At 39.3% G+C, this 14,776-nt stretch overlaps 1 protein-coding gene across 1 annotated transcript in view; it reads right to left on the reverse strand.

Annotated features, from left to right (window-relative positions):
• Malrd1 (MAM and LDL receptor class A domain containing 1) overlaps positions 1-14,776 on the reverse strand; it is a 641,297-nt gene that overhangs the window by 532,117 nt on the left and 94,404 nt on the right. The window contains exon 11 of the mRNA XM_051151281.1: positions 8,968-9,065. Coding sequence (XP_051007238.1) covers positions 8,968-9,065 — 98 coding nt within the window. The remainder of the gene's footprint in view (positions 1-8,967; positions 9,066-14,776) is intronic.

Consider the following 14,776-nt stretch of genomic DNA (forward strand, 5'->3'; position numbering starts at 1 on the left):
GTTTTGTCCTATTTCAATGTGTTGGCTTTTATTTTGTCATATTAGGTTATATTATACTATTAATTATTATATTATTTATTATTATCCTTTAGAAACCTATTTGTTTTGAAAGAGAGACAGAAAACAGGTGGATCTGGATGAGCGGGGAGGGGAATGGGAAGGAAGTGAGAGGAGTGGAGGGACAGGAAACTGTAATTGGGATAGATTATGTGAGAAAAATTCTGTTTTCAATAACAGAAAAACAGAAAATAATAGGCCAGCAAGTTGGCTTCGAGAGTAAGGCTCTTGCAGTCAATACCTATGTTTAATAGTCATGACCAACTCATGCAAGTTGTCCTCTGACCTTCATACACCTGCATGCACACCTCCTCTAAGTACATATATTAATTCCTTTTAGAAATAAAATTTAAATATCCCAGAATACTTCAATAATATACATGACATTGATTTTTTTCTTCCCTTAGAAAAAAATTCTGGGCACATGTGTTTTTAACATTTGTCAAAACTGTATTAATAATAGGATAAAAATGTGCTGCAACAAAGTAAGTTTGAGGATATTATCTTTGCCACTGTAGTCATGTGTCCTCCACCCTATCCTCTATGTTGTACAAATTGTGATTCAAATTTACCACATTCGAAATAATTATGAATGCTATTTTATGTTCAAATCCCAAGTGAGTAAATACTTTCTCTAAAAATAAGTGGTTTCAATACAGCAAAAGTATAACAAATAAGTTCATTAAATTTTTCTGTTATTATTGATAAACTTGAATGTTCATAGCCAACTATTCATTAATAATTCAAGGCATATAAAATATCCTTAAGGATGCTATATAAATGTGAACATTTTATTCCTTAGTTGTCTTTAATGATGAGAGCATCTAAGAGGCTGTAGCTTAACTAATGTACTAAATAGAATAAAGGGAGTTTTCTACTTGCTCCTAACATCAGTAACTCTACCATGAACTTCAGCACTCCCTTGTTCTACCAATACTTACTAGGCACTTTCTCAGGACCTGGCACTGTGTACGGAAAAGATTAATCCATTCAGTTTGGGGATGATACATTCTGTATAATATTTTTCCACAAAATACTAGTTTGAGGCACAGTGATCTTTCATCCTACCCATTGTCATATAGAGAAAACTAAGGCTGTAGAGACATCCTAAAGAAAAATGAAACATTCAAGGAGGTAGCTGTTAAGATGGTAAGAAAAAGATGTATTTTTCATGCCCTGTTTAAATTCTTCAGTTTGAAACGCTAACCACTCTGTGTCCCAATTTGACATTATTTTCCTGTGTAAATGCAATGACCACTACCTGATCAAAACATCCTTTTTGACTCTCCATTTCATCTTAGATTTTGTTGCCATGCTTACCTAAGTTCAGACCTTGACAGGTAAATTAGAAATGGAAAGTCAAAGGGAAGTGTTTAATTAAATACCACAGACAGCAAGGGCTCCTTCCTCAGTGGCAATTAAATTTTAGATCCCTGCAGTAAGTCTCACCATGTTCCCAGGTTGTGAATAAGCAAATAGCTTCAAACCTGGTTGTGCCGGACATGCTCATAGCCCATCAGTATTTTGAGCTGTCAAGCTGTCACTCAGCTCTTCACTAGTGTGAAGTTATTTTAATAGTTACTAAACATAAATGCCAAGGAGATCCATATTCAACAGAAGAGGAGCATGTATGTTATATTTAAGAGAATTTGCATTGTAGAGACTTAAATCCTTCATCCCAGCATAGATCAAGAAACCTTCCAAAGACTTTTCATATTTAGTACTGTTAAGGGAGAAGTAATTTAACTCAGCATTATACAGCTGAGGTTTCAAATAGATCCTAAATCAAGCGTGAAAAGCCGAAGGCTCTCAGTTGGGTATACATTCAATGGCAGGTCACTAAGCTTTCAAGCCAAAATCATGAGGCATGTTGAAATTCCTTGCAGTCCCATTACGGCAATGTTTGTATAGGAGGTATTCAGTCAGCATACTGAGAGACAAAAAGGGAATACATGGGCTGTTCATGCGGCTTTAGTTTCAGTAAAAATTTAGAGAAAAGGGAGATTGGAGAAGGCGTGAAGGAATAAGGGGAACCAGACAGAAGAAGAGAGGAAAGAATCTGTATCAGATAATGCATAGGATCTTGGATGTCCTTAGGAATCCAGAATATTCCGTGGGAGTTGGTGAAGATAAGGGACATGAGGCTGCATGTGTAATAATAAAGGCACAACACAGTGTAGATGTGTAAAGCTAAACTGAAGCACAGCAAAGAGGAAAGCTCAGTGTCTCAGTGACACTCACCGTCCTAAGTGCTTAACAGCGATGGCCTAATGATCACATACTGAGCCTCACACAGGAAATTTCCCATCATAGGAGAACATCGCTTCAAACAACACTGCAGAGAATGTTTAAAACTGTACCATTAAATATAGTTGACTACAATACTAATATGAGAGCTGACTTTTTGTGATATTTTAAGCACTAAGGCCACCAAGAAATAGAAATAGCATTTTTGAGACTAGCTCATGCTACATAGAGAACCTTCCTTAAAAAAAAAAAAAAAAAAAAAAACCCTATGGAACAATAACTTCACTGAAACGGAGAGAGAAAATTTAAACTCAATGTATTTTATTCTCTATAACTGTATTGTGATATTTATTTGAATATGAATCTTAAGCTTGGTACTCTGGCATATACCTATTATTCTAGCACTCAGGAGGCAGGATGATCAAGAGTTCAAGATTATCCTAAACTACAGAGTGAGATAAAGGTCAGTGAGGTCTACATGAGATAATGTTTCCAAAAGAGGGGAGGAGGTGGAAAGATGGCTTGGTGGTTAAGAACACTGACTGTTTTTCCAGAGGACCCAAATTTGATTAGCAGTGTCCACATGGCAGCTCCCAAACATCTGTAGTTCCAGTTCCAGAGAATCTGATACCTTTGTTTGGCCTCTATGAGAACCAGGCAGGCATGTGGTCTAGATATATACATGCAGGCAAAATACCCATACATAATTTTATTTTACACATGAAAAGTTATAAGCAAGAAAACATCCATAAGCACAAACATAGGCAATTTAGTACAAAGGGAAGACTCCTTTTCAGGTGACTGACACCAGCAATCCAGAAAGCCAGAGCTAGTGACTCCGCTACGTAAGTTGCTAGACAACACCTATGTACTTTACTTAGAATTTAAAGACATTTCCTTGATATTCATGTTTTCTTTTTCATTGGAGTTTAACTTAGCTTCTTTCAGAAACTTGCCTCAAATTCTCACCTTCTTTCCTCATATCTCACAGTCTTAGTTTCATTTTTATTTTCTGTGTTGGTTTGAATGAAAATATCCCCCATGGGATCTGGCATCTGGACACTTGGGTCACCAGTCGATGGCACTGTTTGGGGAGGTTTGGAGGTGACAACCTTACTGGTGGGGGGGGTGTCACCGGAGGTTTTGAGACATCAAAACCTCACACCACTTCCAGGTCACTACGTTTCATACTTGTGATTAAAGATGTAAGCTTTCTGATCCAGCTGCCATGCCTGTTGCTTCTTGCCTCGCCTCTCCACCGCGACAGACTCTCATGCCTCTGGACCATAAGCCCAGATAAACTCTTTTTCTCTCAGTTGCTTTGGTCATGCCATTTCATCACAGCAAGAAGAGCAGATAGCGCACTTCCCTGGCTCAGAGCTGCTCAGCACGGCCGCCTTGTCCTTTCTCAGGTGCATTCCCTACTCACAGCTGCCTCTGCTTTTCTGGCTTCACATCAGACTATACATCTTGTTTGTTCTTCTTTTTGTCACACCTGCTATATATTTCAGCACCAAGATTAAGAAAATGAACATCTGAGTGACAGGGATAATATTTAAAATATAAGAACAGACAAAAGCAAAGACGTATAGGTTCTCTAAATGCCACTAGGAATAGTTACCCTGAGAAGATCATTACTCTGTACGTACACATCATCCCCCCACCCTATGGAAACTGTACAGGTCCTGATGTCATTATAGTTATTCCTAGTATTCGGTCTCTGGACAGGCCTAAGTGAGAGTTTAGCATGACCAGTAGCTGAGAGGCTGTTCTATTCACTGAAGTCTTTCACCTGAAAATGATATGACTACAAACCTGCTCAACCTGTTCGCCATTGGCTGGCATCATTCAGAACCCAGCAAAAAATACCTAAGCATCAAAACCATGGACAAGAGAGAGATCAGTCTTCTTGCTACACCCCAGAACCACACTTTTATTAACTGTTCTTTGATATGATTTCATCACCTTACTTTTGGAGAAATTTCAAAACTGTCGCTGAGTTTTACAATTATAGTATACCACACTTTCTTGTCATGTTTTACACTGAATCACTCTATCCAGTATAGTTTGGACACTTAACCCTAAGCTAGTAGCACTTTCTGCTACGTAGAAGGAACGTTAGGAGGTGAAGCCAAAGAAATAATGGCACTAGTAGTAGGTTCTTTTTCCCTCTGCCTTCTGTCTACCATGAGGTGAGAGTCAGTTCATCAGCTCAGCCACTCTCCTGCCATTATTTCTGGCTGATGAGCATAAGGCCAGGCAACCATGATGCTGAACTCTTTGAAACCTCAAGGTGAAATAAAGAGTCCTTCATCCCTTTAAGGGACTTCTGCCAGGCATTTTTTCATAGCAGCTGGCCCACTGTCCCTGACAAGCCTCAAGTGTTGTTAAGACAAACACACATTTAGCCTGTTGCTATCAACAACTGGGATTGCCACAGAGTACTGACCCATACCAAACCACAGAGAGAATGTTTACACAGTGTTAAGCATGAGTTCTGAGAGGTGGGGATGTTTGTTTTTTGATGTTTGTTGTTTCCTTTTGTTTCTTGGTTTGGTTTGTCTCTTTGTTGTTATGTTTTGCTTTTGACATCTTTGTCTCTAAAGCATGCGCATCCCAGGTAGGCTGAGAAACCTACGGAGAGTCGGGCTCTGTTGGGATTTTAGTGTGAAAGCCAACCTCCTTCACACCATCTACCTGTGTCCTGGTTTTGTACTATGTATTCCTTAAAAGATAAAAATTTAAATTACGTTCAAATGAAGCCACATTAGAATAACTGCAAAGCAAGCTGGAATGTTAAATTTGAAACTTAAAAATACAAAAAGCTCAAGGTTCATATTATCAAGCTTTCTGTTTTCAACCACAAAAATCCTAAAAGTAAAACAACTGTGGCTTTTGTACAACAACAATTGTGAACTCAGAAAATATTAGTGCTTGCATTAATCTCTTTCATATTTCATATTTCCCAGCTAATTATAACCAGTAACTACATGTCAAATTCAATGAGAAGTAATGGCTTCTGGTCTGCATGTGTTCTGTTTGTCCTACCTCCTATTTGGAGGAAATGTGCCAAGTTTCCACTAATGGCTGAAGTGACTTTAGAAGCTTCTAAATTAAAGTCCACATTGTGAACAATGACAAGCTGCAGGAACAATGTACATGCTGGACCCATGTGTTGACTATATATAAAGAACAAGATACAAGGTAATTCTTACAAAATGACCCTAAATTGTGCTATTCGAAAAGGTGACTCAGAAGAAAGCTCATGTTCCTTTAAAGTCCTTTCAAAAACTACCCTTAATGGTATTAGCCTGATATGACTGTGTAGGGAGAAAATAAGCACATAATTTAATAAAATGGAGGCTTTAATCATATCAAAGTGCCCAACTTGGGTTATTTTATTGCTTTCCTGTATTATTTTATAATGAAGAACATTTGTCCCATAAACAGAACTATTATCAATATGTTCTGAATCAGAGAATCAGCCAGATTCTCCGATTACCTAAGAACATAGGAATTTGGTTTGGTTGCTTACTCTGTAACTTTTATGGAAGTATCATATATTACACTATGCTTAAAAATAAGGACATTTTATACACTGAGAAATAAAACAGAGTGAAAACACCATTTGTATCTCAGGCCACGCATGGCCTTCCTTCCAGTCTCCTACTCGTTTCTAGGCTAAATGTGTTATCAAGCAATTCAAACTCCTCTCCAGCTCAAAGATGTCTGAAATTGAAGAAGATGCACCCAAAAATGAAAACAAAATACTCTGTGAGTCTATAGTGGGTCTTTGAAGCACTTTTCTTTTCTGTAAAAATAAGGGACCCATTACATCACTATCTGAATCCACTGGGGACAAAGCCTTAGTTCTGAAGTCACCCTCTACCATCAGCAATGATGTTCTCACTGAGATCCACCTGAAAAACATCCACAGCAAAGCTACATACTTTACCAAAAACACAGTTTACCCAATAGGAGATGATAAAAACCAGACATCCCAACGACAAACAGCAATTAATGGTCATCAACAAGGATACAGTGAAGAAAACTGCAGGACATCTTCAAAAAGAGCACAATACAATACAACACAACACACACACACACTCACACATGGGTTTTCAGTAACACTCAATGAATCCTAAAAATGTTATACACTCTTAATATTTGTTTCCAAATACATGGAATGAATGTAAAATTAATATATACTATTCCCATGCACTTAATGATTTTTGTGTCTATAACTTAGTGTATGACCTTGAGTTAAAGCTAAGTTATCTTGGAAAGTACTTTTTAAAGTATGGAGAACTGCTTCTGGGGGTTCCTAAGAAAATCTATATCATTCCATCACATAGGGTTTAATTAAAATAAAGGAAAGGTAGAAACATGTTGAGGGCATTTGGATAAGGTGAAAATGGAGGGAGATAAGCAGTGGCTTTAATCTTCATTTCCACAAAGAAATGGGAGAGGGCAAAAGTAAAAGAAAAAAAAAAAAAAAAAACAGTAAGACAACCTATTAAGAGCTCCAGGAGCTTAGACTCAGACTTATCCCAAATTGAAAAGTTTATTCAATTTATACCTAAGGGTAGTAAGAAATCTATTATCCAGGATGTTTGAGGAAATAGCTGCAACCCCATACTTCAAGGCATGAATTTACTGTGCACTTCAGTATTTATCTAGTCATTATTTTCTGATCAGTAAAGACTCAAAAATTGACTAAAATCTTGAGACTTAGTGGTATGCTCAATCTCTGTAAAGGATGGAAAATAAACAAGATGGACACGTGTGATTTAAGAGTTAAGGGTTCTAGAAATACAAAAGGCTAGTAAGTGAATACTGATTGTGTCAGCCACCATTCTTACTGTTATGCCCCAAACACATGATAAATGCAACTTCAGTTCAGAAGGGCTGATTTTGGTTCCTGGTTCAGGTTACTATCCATCGTGAAAGAGATGCCATAGAGCATACGCAGCCTCTATTTGGGGCCAGATCCACTCCACATCAGCAGCTTTCCCTAAAGGAGATCCCACTATATTGGTATCCCCCAGGTCTTGGGTTCTCTTTTCACCTTAGGGCTTCCCATCCTAGCTCCATGCAGGGAAATATTCCTTGCAGGGAATATGATTATGCCTGCCCTGTGCCAGAGGAGTCTCCAGTACCTGACTTTTTTGCTTGTGTAGTGAGGAAAGAGAAAGAGGGACGTTAGTGCTCAGCTTGTTTTTACTTGCATGTGCTTTTAGAACCCCAGTGTATGGGATGGGACCTTCCCCAGCTGGGTAGGTCTTCCCATTTCTGTTAGGCCCTTCCAGAAGCACTATCACAGTCATATCCAAAACTGCATTTTCATGATGGTTCATATCCTATCAAGTTGACCGTAAGCATTAACCACCACACCATACCTTCTATGTGCAGAATACAGGGCAGTATATAATTCAATTTTCATTCATATGGCCATGTATAGGAGGTACACTAATGCTTATCATTTCACCAGGGACCCTATCTCCACAGTCGTCATCAAGCAATATGTACCACAACTGAAAATGGCAAACCAGTGAGTTAAATGCCTGATGGCTGTAAGGGATGCTGTCTTCTCCATTGTGCTGAGATCAAATGAAAATTGTACTGTCTGTTGTGTGTTTGGTAGCATACTGAATACAGACTCTCAATAAATGTAATTTTTCTGTATATATTCATCCTTTCTCATTTTTGTTTGCTTTTTCTCAGCAGGCATTTACCTAACCTACTCAACTTATACTCTTGAGCAAAGCAGGTAGTATTTAGGCAAAGTACATCCACTTTAGATTATTCAAAGGTCCACATGAAAAGAATATAAAGTAATGAAAGCTATAGCAGGCCCCATAAGAAAACAGTGTAAGTGACTTGTTGCAAGGCTATTTAGAAGGATGCTGCATTTCAGGACGAAGCAGCTCCTGGTATATACTCACTTATAAGTGGATATTAGCCCAGCATGGATATCTTCTGAGAGCCTTTGCTCAGTGAGGCATCAAGGCAGATGCTGGGAGTCACTACTGAACTCCAGGTGAGAGGGGTATGGAAGAACAGGGAAATAGAAGGACTCAAAGGGTCTAGGAGGACCACAAGAAGACAATCAAGGCTGGCAGATCTAGACTCAGGGTCCGTGAACCAACTGTTGTACCAAGCAAGGTCAATGCATGTAGTAAACCTAGATCCCCAGTTCACATCTATCCAATGGACATCTCACTCTCCGTGGTTGTGGGGAAAGCGGGGACTGCCCCTGAAATGAACTCTGGTGCCCCCAATTTGACCACTTCCCCTTGGTGGGGAGGCCTAGTGGCACTCAGAAGAAGGTGAAGCAGGTTATCTGGATGAGACCCGATAGTCTGTGGTCATATGGTAGGGGAGGAGGTCCCCTTCTCTCAGAGGTCTAGGGGAGGGGAATAGGACAAAAAAGGGAGGGGGAATGGGAAGATACAAGTGAGGGGATAACAATCTGGAAGTAATCTAAATAAATTACTTAAAAGAAAAAGGAGGAGAAGGAGAAGAAGGAGGAGGAGGAGAAGAAGAAGAAGGAGCATCCTGAAAACAATAAGAAACCTTGGCAGGCATCTGCTATCAATGCAATCTGAATTCAATCACTTATAAGCAACCAATGGCCAAGGGAGGCTCAGAAGAGCTGTTTACCTGGCATGGAGTAGAGGCAGTGGGTGATTTGGTAAGGATAGGACTTCCAACCCCGGCCACTCCAGTGGATTTCTGTGGCCCAAAATAAATAAATGAATCTGGAAAAAGAAACAGAAACAAATGTAAAGTCCTATAGTTAGTTCCTAGCTCTGGTATACCCTTAGCACTTTGCCCCCTTGGTCTCACTTAACTGTCACTCAGGTAAATGTAATCACAGTTTCACTTATTTGCCATTAGGCTCTGTAAATAATCAGAGAATTTCATATGCATGACATTAAATATCTTAAATAAAATTTAATTGATAAAAGATAAACTCTGAATCCAAATTACCTAAACAAACTTTTTTTTTTATTGCTTTAACTCCTGCCATAGAGTTTGAAATCAAATTAAATGAAGCTTCTGAGTTTACAATTAGATATTCAACATGCCCTTAGGAAATTCTCTTGGGAGTTTTATTTTTAAGTCTCTTCAAAATGTACTGAAGGAGAGGAGCGTATGCAATGAGTCTGGTTCCTCTGGGGGCTTACATGTTTGACATTGTTGTCTGTGCTGGAGGGGATGAGAGCTTAATTAAAGATCTAATCTGAACATTAACAAAATAACTGCCTTTAGATTTTAACTGACGTGGATGTACTCACAGCTAACGCACAGGGGACAGCATCTTTTAGCAGCTCAGAATGTTACACACTCTGAACCGCATCAGGGGTAGCATCCTTTAATATTGAAAACTCACACGGAAAGCTATGCCAAACAATGTCGGCTGTCTGATCCTGCCCTTTGACAATCACAAGGCGACAGTCGTAGTGCGACAACCGATGGTCTCTAAGCAACTTATAAAGCCAACTGTGTGACTTGGAAAATACCTCCTTCAGAAAGTAATTGTCCTCGATGCAGATCGATGCTGACTTTAAAAGGGAGTGATTTCATAATCAACATATGCTATTTTATAGAGTCACGCCGACACTTATGCAGACATCCCCACCAGCTCATCTTTTGCAAACCCTACACCTTTTCCAGGCAGTAACCTGGAAATTAGACTGTGCGTGCTCTAAGAATGGAAGGGACTGCTCTCTTAAGGAATATTGGCAAAAACCACAGGCAAACATATGTATATTGAGTACACAAGCAAAAAGTAAATGAGATAAAATTAATCCCAACAAGTTTTGTTAAGGTATGCCTAAAATTGCTGTAGCAGTTGAAATTCAGTCTCTATAATAAAAAAGAATAATCTGATGATCACATGACTATCACAAAAGAAGCTGTAAAACTAATTTGACAAATTTTAACATATATTCATTAAAAATTATTAGTAAATTGTGAATCAAAAGGAATGTTACAGACAACTGGGTTTAACAAGTATGGTACTCTAGGTTGAATTTTTGACATTTCCCTGGTGGTAAGAATAAAACAGGCAGCCAGGTGTGATGGTGCATCCCTTTACTCTCAGCACTCAGGAGGCAGAAGTAGGCAGATCTCTGTGAGTTCAAGGCCAGGCTGGCCTACAAAGACAGTTCCAGGGAAGTCAAGGCTACACAGAGAAATCCTGTCTCAAAAAAAAAAAAAAAAAAAAAAAAAAAAAAAAAAAAAAAAAAACACAAAACAAACAAAGAATAAAACAAGCCCAGCAGCTACTACGTCTACTCAGGAATTCCCAGAGGCCTTATCTGTGCCCTACACAGAAACAGAAAAATTAAAATCTCTATACAAACACACACACACACACACACACACACACACACACACACACACACACGTCATGCATGAACTCACAGAAAATTTAAAATCAAGAAAGAAGAATATAAAATTGTCACTATTTACAGACAGAATAATAGTAGATCTATAGAGAAAAGATAATTGTGAAAGACACTGGGTTCTGGGTTAACAATTTTAAAACAATTACATTTGGGGTTGGAAAGAGATGATACAGAAGTTAAAAGTGCTGACTCTTATTATGAAGGGTCTGCGTTGCCAGCACTCACACTGGTCAGTTCACAGCCATTTGTTACTCCAGTTACATGGATGCACCTTCCTCTTCTGGCCCTCTCAGGAACCCACACTACATGGGTCACACACACACACACACACACACACACACACACAAATTAATCTTTTAAAAAGATCAAATAAATCTGTTATTATATACACAAGGAACAACTAAAAAGAATTTTTAGAGTGTGGCATTTATAAAGGCTGCAAATACCTATAATATATAGCAACGGGTTTTCAAAACCTCTGCATTGATAACTATGAAGGATATAGTGAAATTAAGCGGTATCATCTCAATAAATTGATAACTTTGAAATTTCTTAAAGATTTGCTTTTATTATTTTTCATTATTTGTATGTGCCTCTGTGTGCATATATGCCTGTGCGTACAGGTGCCTGCTGAGGCCAGCGTTTTGGGCTGTCCCTATGGCTAAGAATAATTGGCAGTTGGAAGTCCCCAACATAGGAGCTGGGAATTGAACTTTGGTCTTCTTTAAGAGCAGTATGTGCTCTTAACTGATGAGCCCTCTCTGCAACCTGAAATCTTATGGTGAGACACAAGCATGTGCTATGGAGCATGAAAGAGTGTGAGGCTGTCACTGTGGGGAGATGTATGTACCTGCTGTGAGGAGCAGTGCTCACTCTCCCATTTCCGGTGCCCAAATGCTGTCCTGTAGCAGAACAGGAAGCAAGTTCTACACAGCTACTGTCTCTGAGATTCCTATGTACTGACCTGTGCACTCATGGAAGAACTCCTTGAAAATAAGCACATCAAAAAGTGGTGGATGAGCATTCATTGCCCACAGGTGACAAAGGAATCCCTAACCCACCCATATGAAAATATTATCAGCACTGCACAAAGTGTACAGGAGAAGTGAAAATACACATCAATCAAGACTGAGGCATGTACAGTGCAACTTTTTTCAGTTGACAAGTTAATAAATAAAATGGAATATTACTCAAGTATTAAAAAGAAGGAAATCACTGTTATTATTAGCAAGAACAAATTTCAAATCCATGGTGCTGATTTAAGGAGGACAGAATCCGGAGTCTGCATAGTGTATGAGCTATTTACCTAACACTCTATATACAGACAATAATTTTGGGATATATATCAACAGGTTCATGTGGCTGGATATGGGAGAAGTGTCAACTACAAAGTGACATATGAGAGAATGGAATCATTCTATATTTTGATTTGTTTGGTGGTTACAGATTGTATGTAAGTTTTAAAACTCACAGTGCTATTTACAAAAAAACTGTACTTTCCTATAATTCAACTGTAATTTAACAGAAAGTTACAAGTAATTGATCATAACTTATAATGTGTAGGGATGTCTGTCAGCTACACTCACATACATATTATGTATATATGTATGTGATCTAGGTATGATTCTGTGAATATACACAATTGTAAACGGTGATCTGTGGGCTGTTTGTTTACATGTTTGCACAAAGAAGAAATGAGCAAAGAAACCAGGCAAAAGGAGGGAAGGAAAACCAATAGTTTACTATAAAAACAAACATAAATACCCACAGCACCCAGATACTCTGAGTTTGTAAAACAGTATATAGATATGTACATGTGTGTGAGAAAACATGAGACTGGTTTTAAAAACTGTAACTTATAAACTTAAAGCTTTAAAACAAACTGGACGAGAGCACTGTGTGGCATTATAATTGAGGTTGCCCTGTTCCTGTGAACTTCCATTTCATCACTTCCTTTTTCTTTCTCATCCTGATTCTCCTTCTCATCCTTTTTGGTTTGAAACCACTACTGGGGCAGATTAGGGTCTTAGTGAACAATGCAGCTTGCTACCAAGCCTGAGGTGGATTCCTGAGAAGCACTGATTTCCAAAAATTGTCCTCTCACCTCTCACATCTGACCTGTACGAGTGTATCTCTCTCTCTCTCTCTCCCTCCCTCCCTCCCTCTCTCCTTCCCTCCCTCCCTCCTCCCCCCTCTCTCTCTCACACACACAAACACAGACACAAATACACAGACACACAACATTTATTTTAAAGCAATTGTCACAAAGACGCATTGACACTAGTACTCAGGCCAGCATTGATGCCATCCCAACATTCCTAGTGGAACATATATAGTCAATAGACAGCGCAGTCTGCTTGTGAATCCCAGAATATGGGCAGTAGGGGCCACCTCTGACACAAACCCTTGTGCCTACTCCTTGATCATATCCCCATGGCAGGGCAGCCTTGCCAGGGCCAAATAAGATGCAGGCAGTCCAGATGAAAGTTGATAGGCTGAGGTCAGAAGGTAGAAGAGGAAGGCTCCCCCTTTTCTATTCCAAATCTTTTTTTTTTTTATTAATTTATTTTTGTCACATCTCAATGGTTATCCCATCCCTTGTATCCTCCCATTCTTCCCTCCCTCCCATTTTCCCCTTATTCCCCTCCCCTATGACTGTTCCTGAGGGGGATTACCTCCCCCTGTATATGCTCATAGGGTATCAGGTCTCTTCTTGCTAACCTGCTGTCCTCCCTCTGAGTGCCTCCAGGTCTCCCCCTCCAGGGGACATGGTCAAATGTGAGGCACCAGAGTACATGAGAAAGTCATATCTCACTCTCCACTCAACTGTGGAGAATGTTCTGACCATTGGCTAGATCTGGGAAGGGATTTACAGTTTACTGCCTGTATTGACCTTGGCTGGTGCCTTAGTTTGAGTGGGACCCCTGGGCCCGAATCTGCCTATCATAATGTTCTACTTGTAGGTTTCTAGGACCCTCTGGATCCTTCTACTTTGCTATTCTCCCATGCTTCTCTCATCTAGAGTCCCAATAGGATGTCCTCCCCTCTGTCCCAGTTTCCTGGTAAGTGAAGGCTCTTGTGGGACATGCCCCTTGGGCTAATATGCAGATATAAGTGAGTATATACCATTTGAGTATTTTTGCTTCAGGGTTAACTCACTCATTATGATCATTTCTAGCTCAATCCATTTATTCACAAATTTTGGGAATTCCTTGCTTTTAATACCTGAGTAGTATTCCATAATGTATATGTACCACAGTTTCTTTATCCATTCTTCTACTGAGGGACACAGGCTGTTTCTATGTTCTGGCTATTATGAATAAGGCTGCTATGAACATAGTTGAGCAAATTTTCTTGTTGTGTGCTGGAGCATCTTCTGGGTATATTCCAAGCAGTGGAATATCTGTGTCTTGAGGAAGCCCTATTCCCACTTTTCTGAGATAGCACCAGATAGATTTCCAAAGTGGCTGTACTAGTTTGCATTCCCACCAGCAATGAAGGAGTGTTCCTCTCTCCCCACATCCTCACCAGCATGTGGTGTCGCTTGAATTTTTGATCTTAGCCATTCTGATGGGTGTAAGATGGAATCTCAGAGTTGTTTTGATTTGCATTTCCCTGATGACTAAGGAGGTTGAGCATTTCTTTAAGTGTTTCTCAGCCATTTGATATTCCTCTGTTGAGAATTCTCTGTTTAGTTCCAAGCCCCATTTCTCAATTGGGTTATTTGGTTTGGTGGTGTTTAATTTCTTGAGTTCTTTATATATTTTGGATATTAGACCTTTGTCAGATGTAGGGTTGGTGAAGATCTTTTCCCAGTCTGTAGGCTGTCGCTTTGTTCTCTTGACAGTGTCTCCTGCCTTGCAGAAGCTTCTCAGCCTCATGAGGTCCCATTTATTAATTGTTGACATTAAGGCCTGGGCTGTTGGTGTTCTGTTCAGGAAGTTGTCTCCTGTGCCAATATGTTCCAGGCTCTTCCCCACTTTTTCTTCTAAGTGACTTAGTGTCTCTGGTTTTATGTTGAGGTCCTTAATCCACTTGGATTTGAGTTTTGTGCA

This window comes from Acomys russatus, chromosome 9, assembly GCF_903995435.1.
Source record: "Acomys russatus chromosome 9, mAcoRus1.1, whole genome shotgun sequence".
NCBI classification, from domain to species: Eukaryota; Metazoa; Chordata; class Mammalia; order Rodentia; family Muridae; genus Acomys; species Acomys russatus.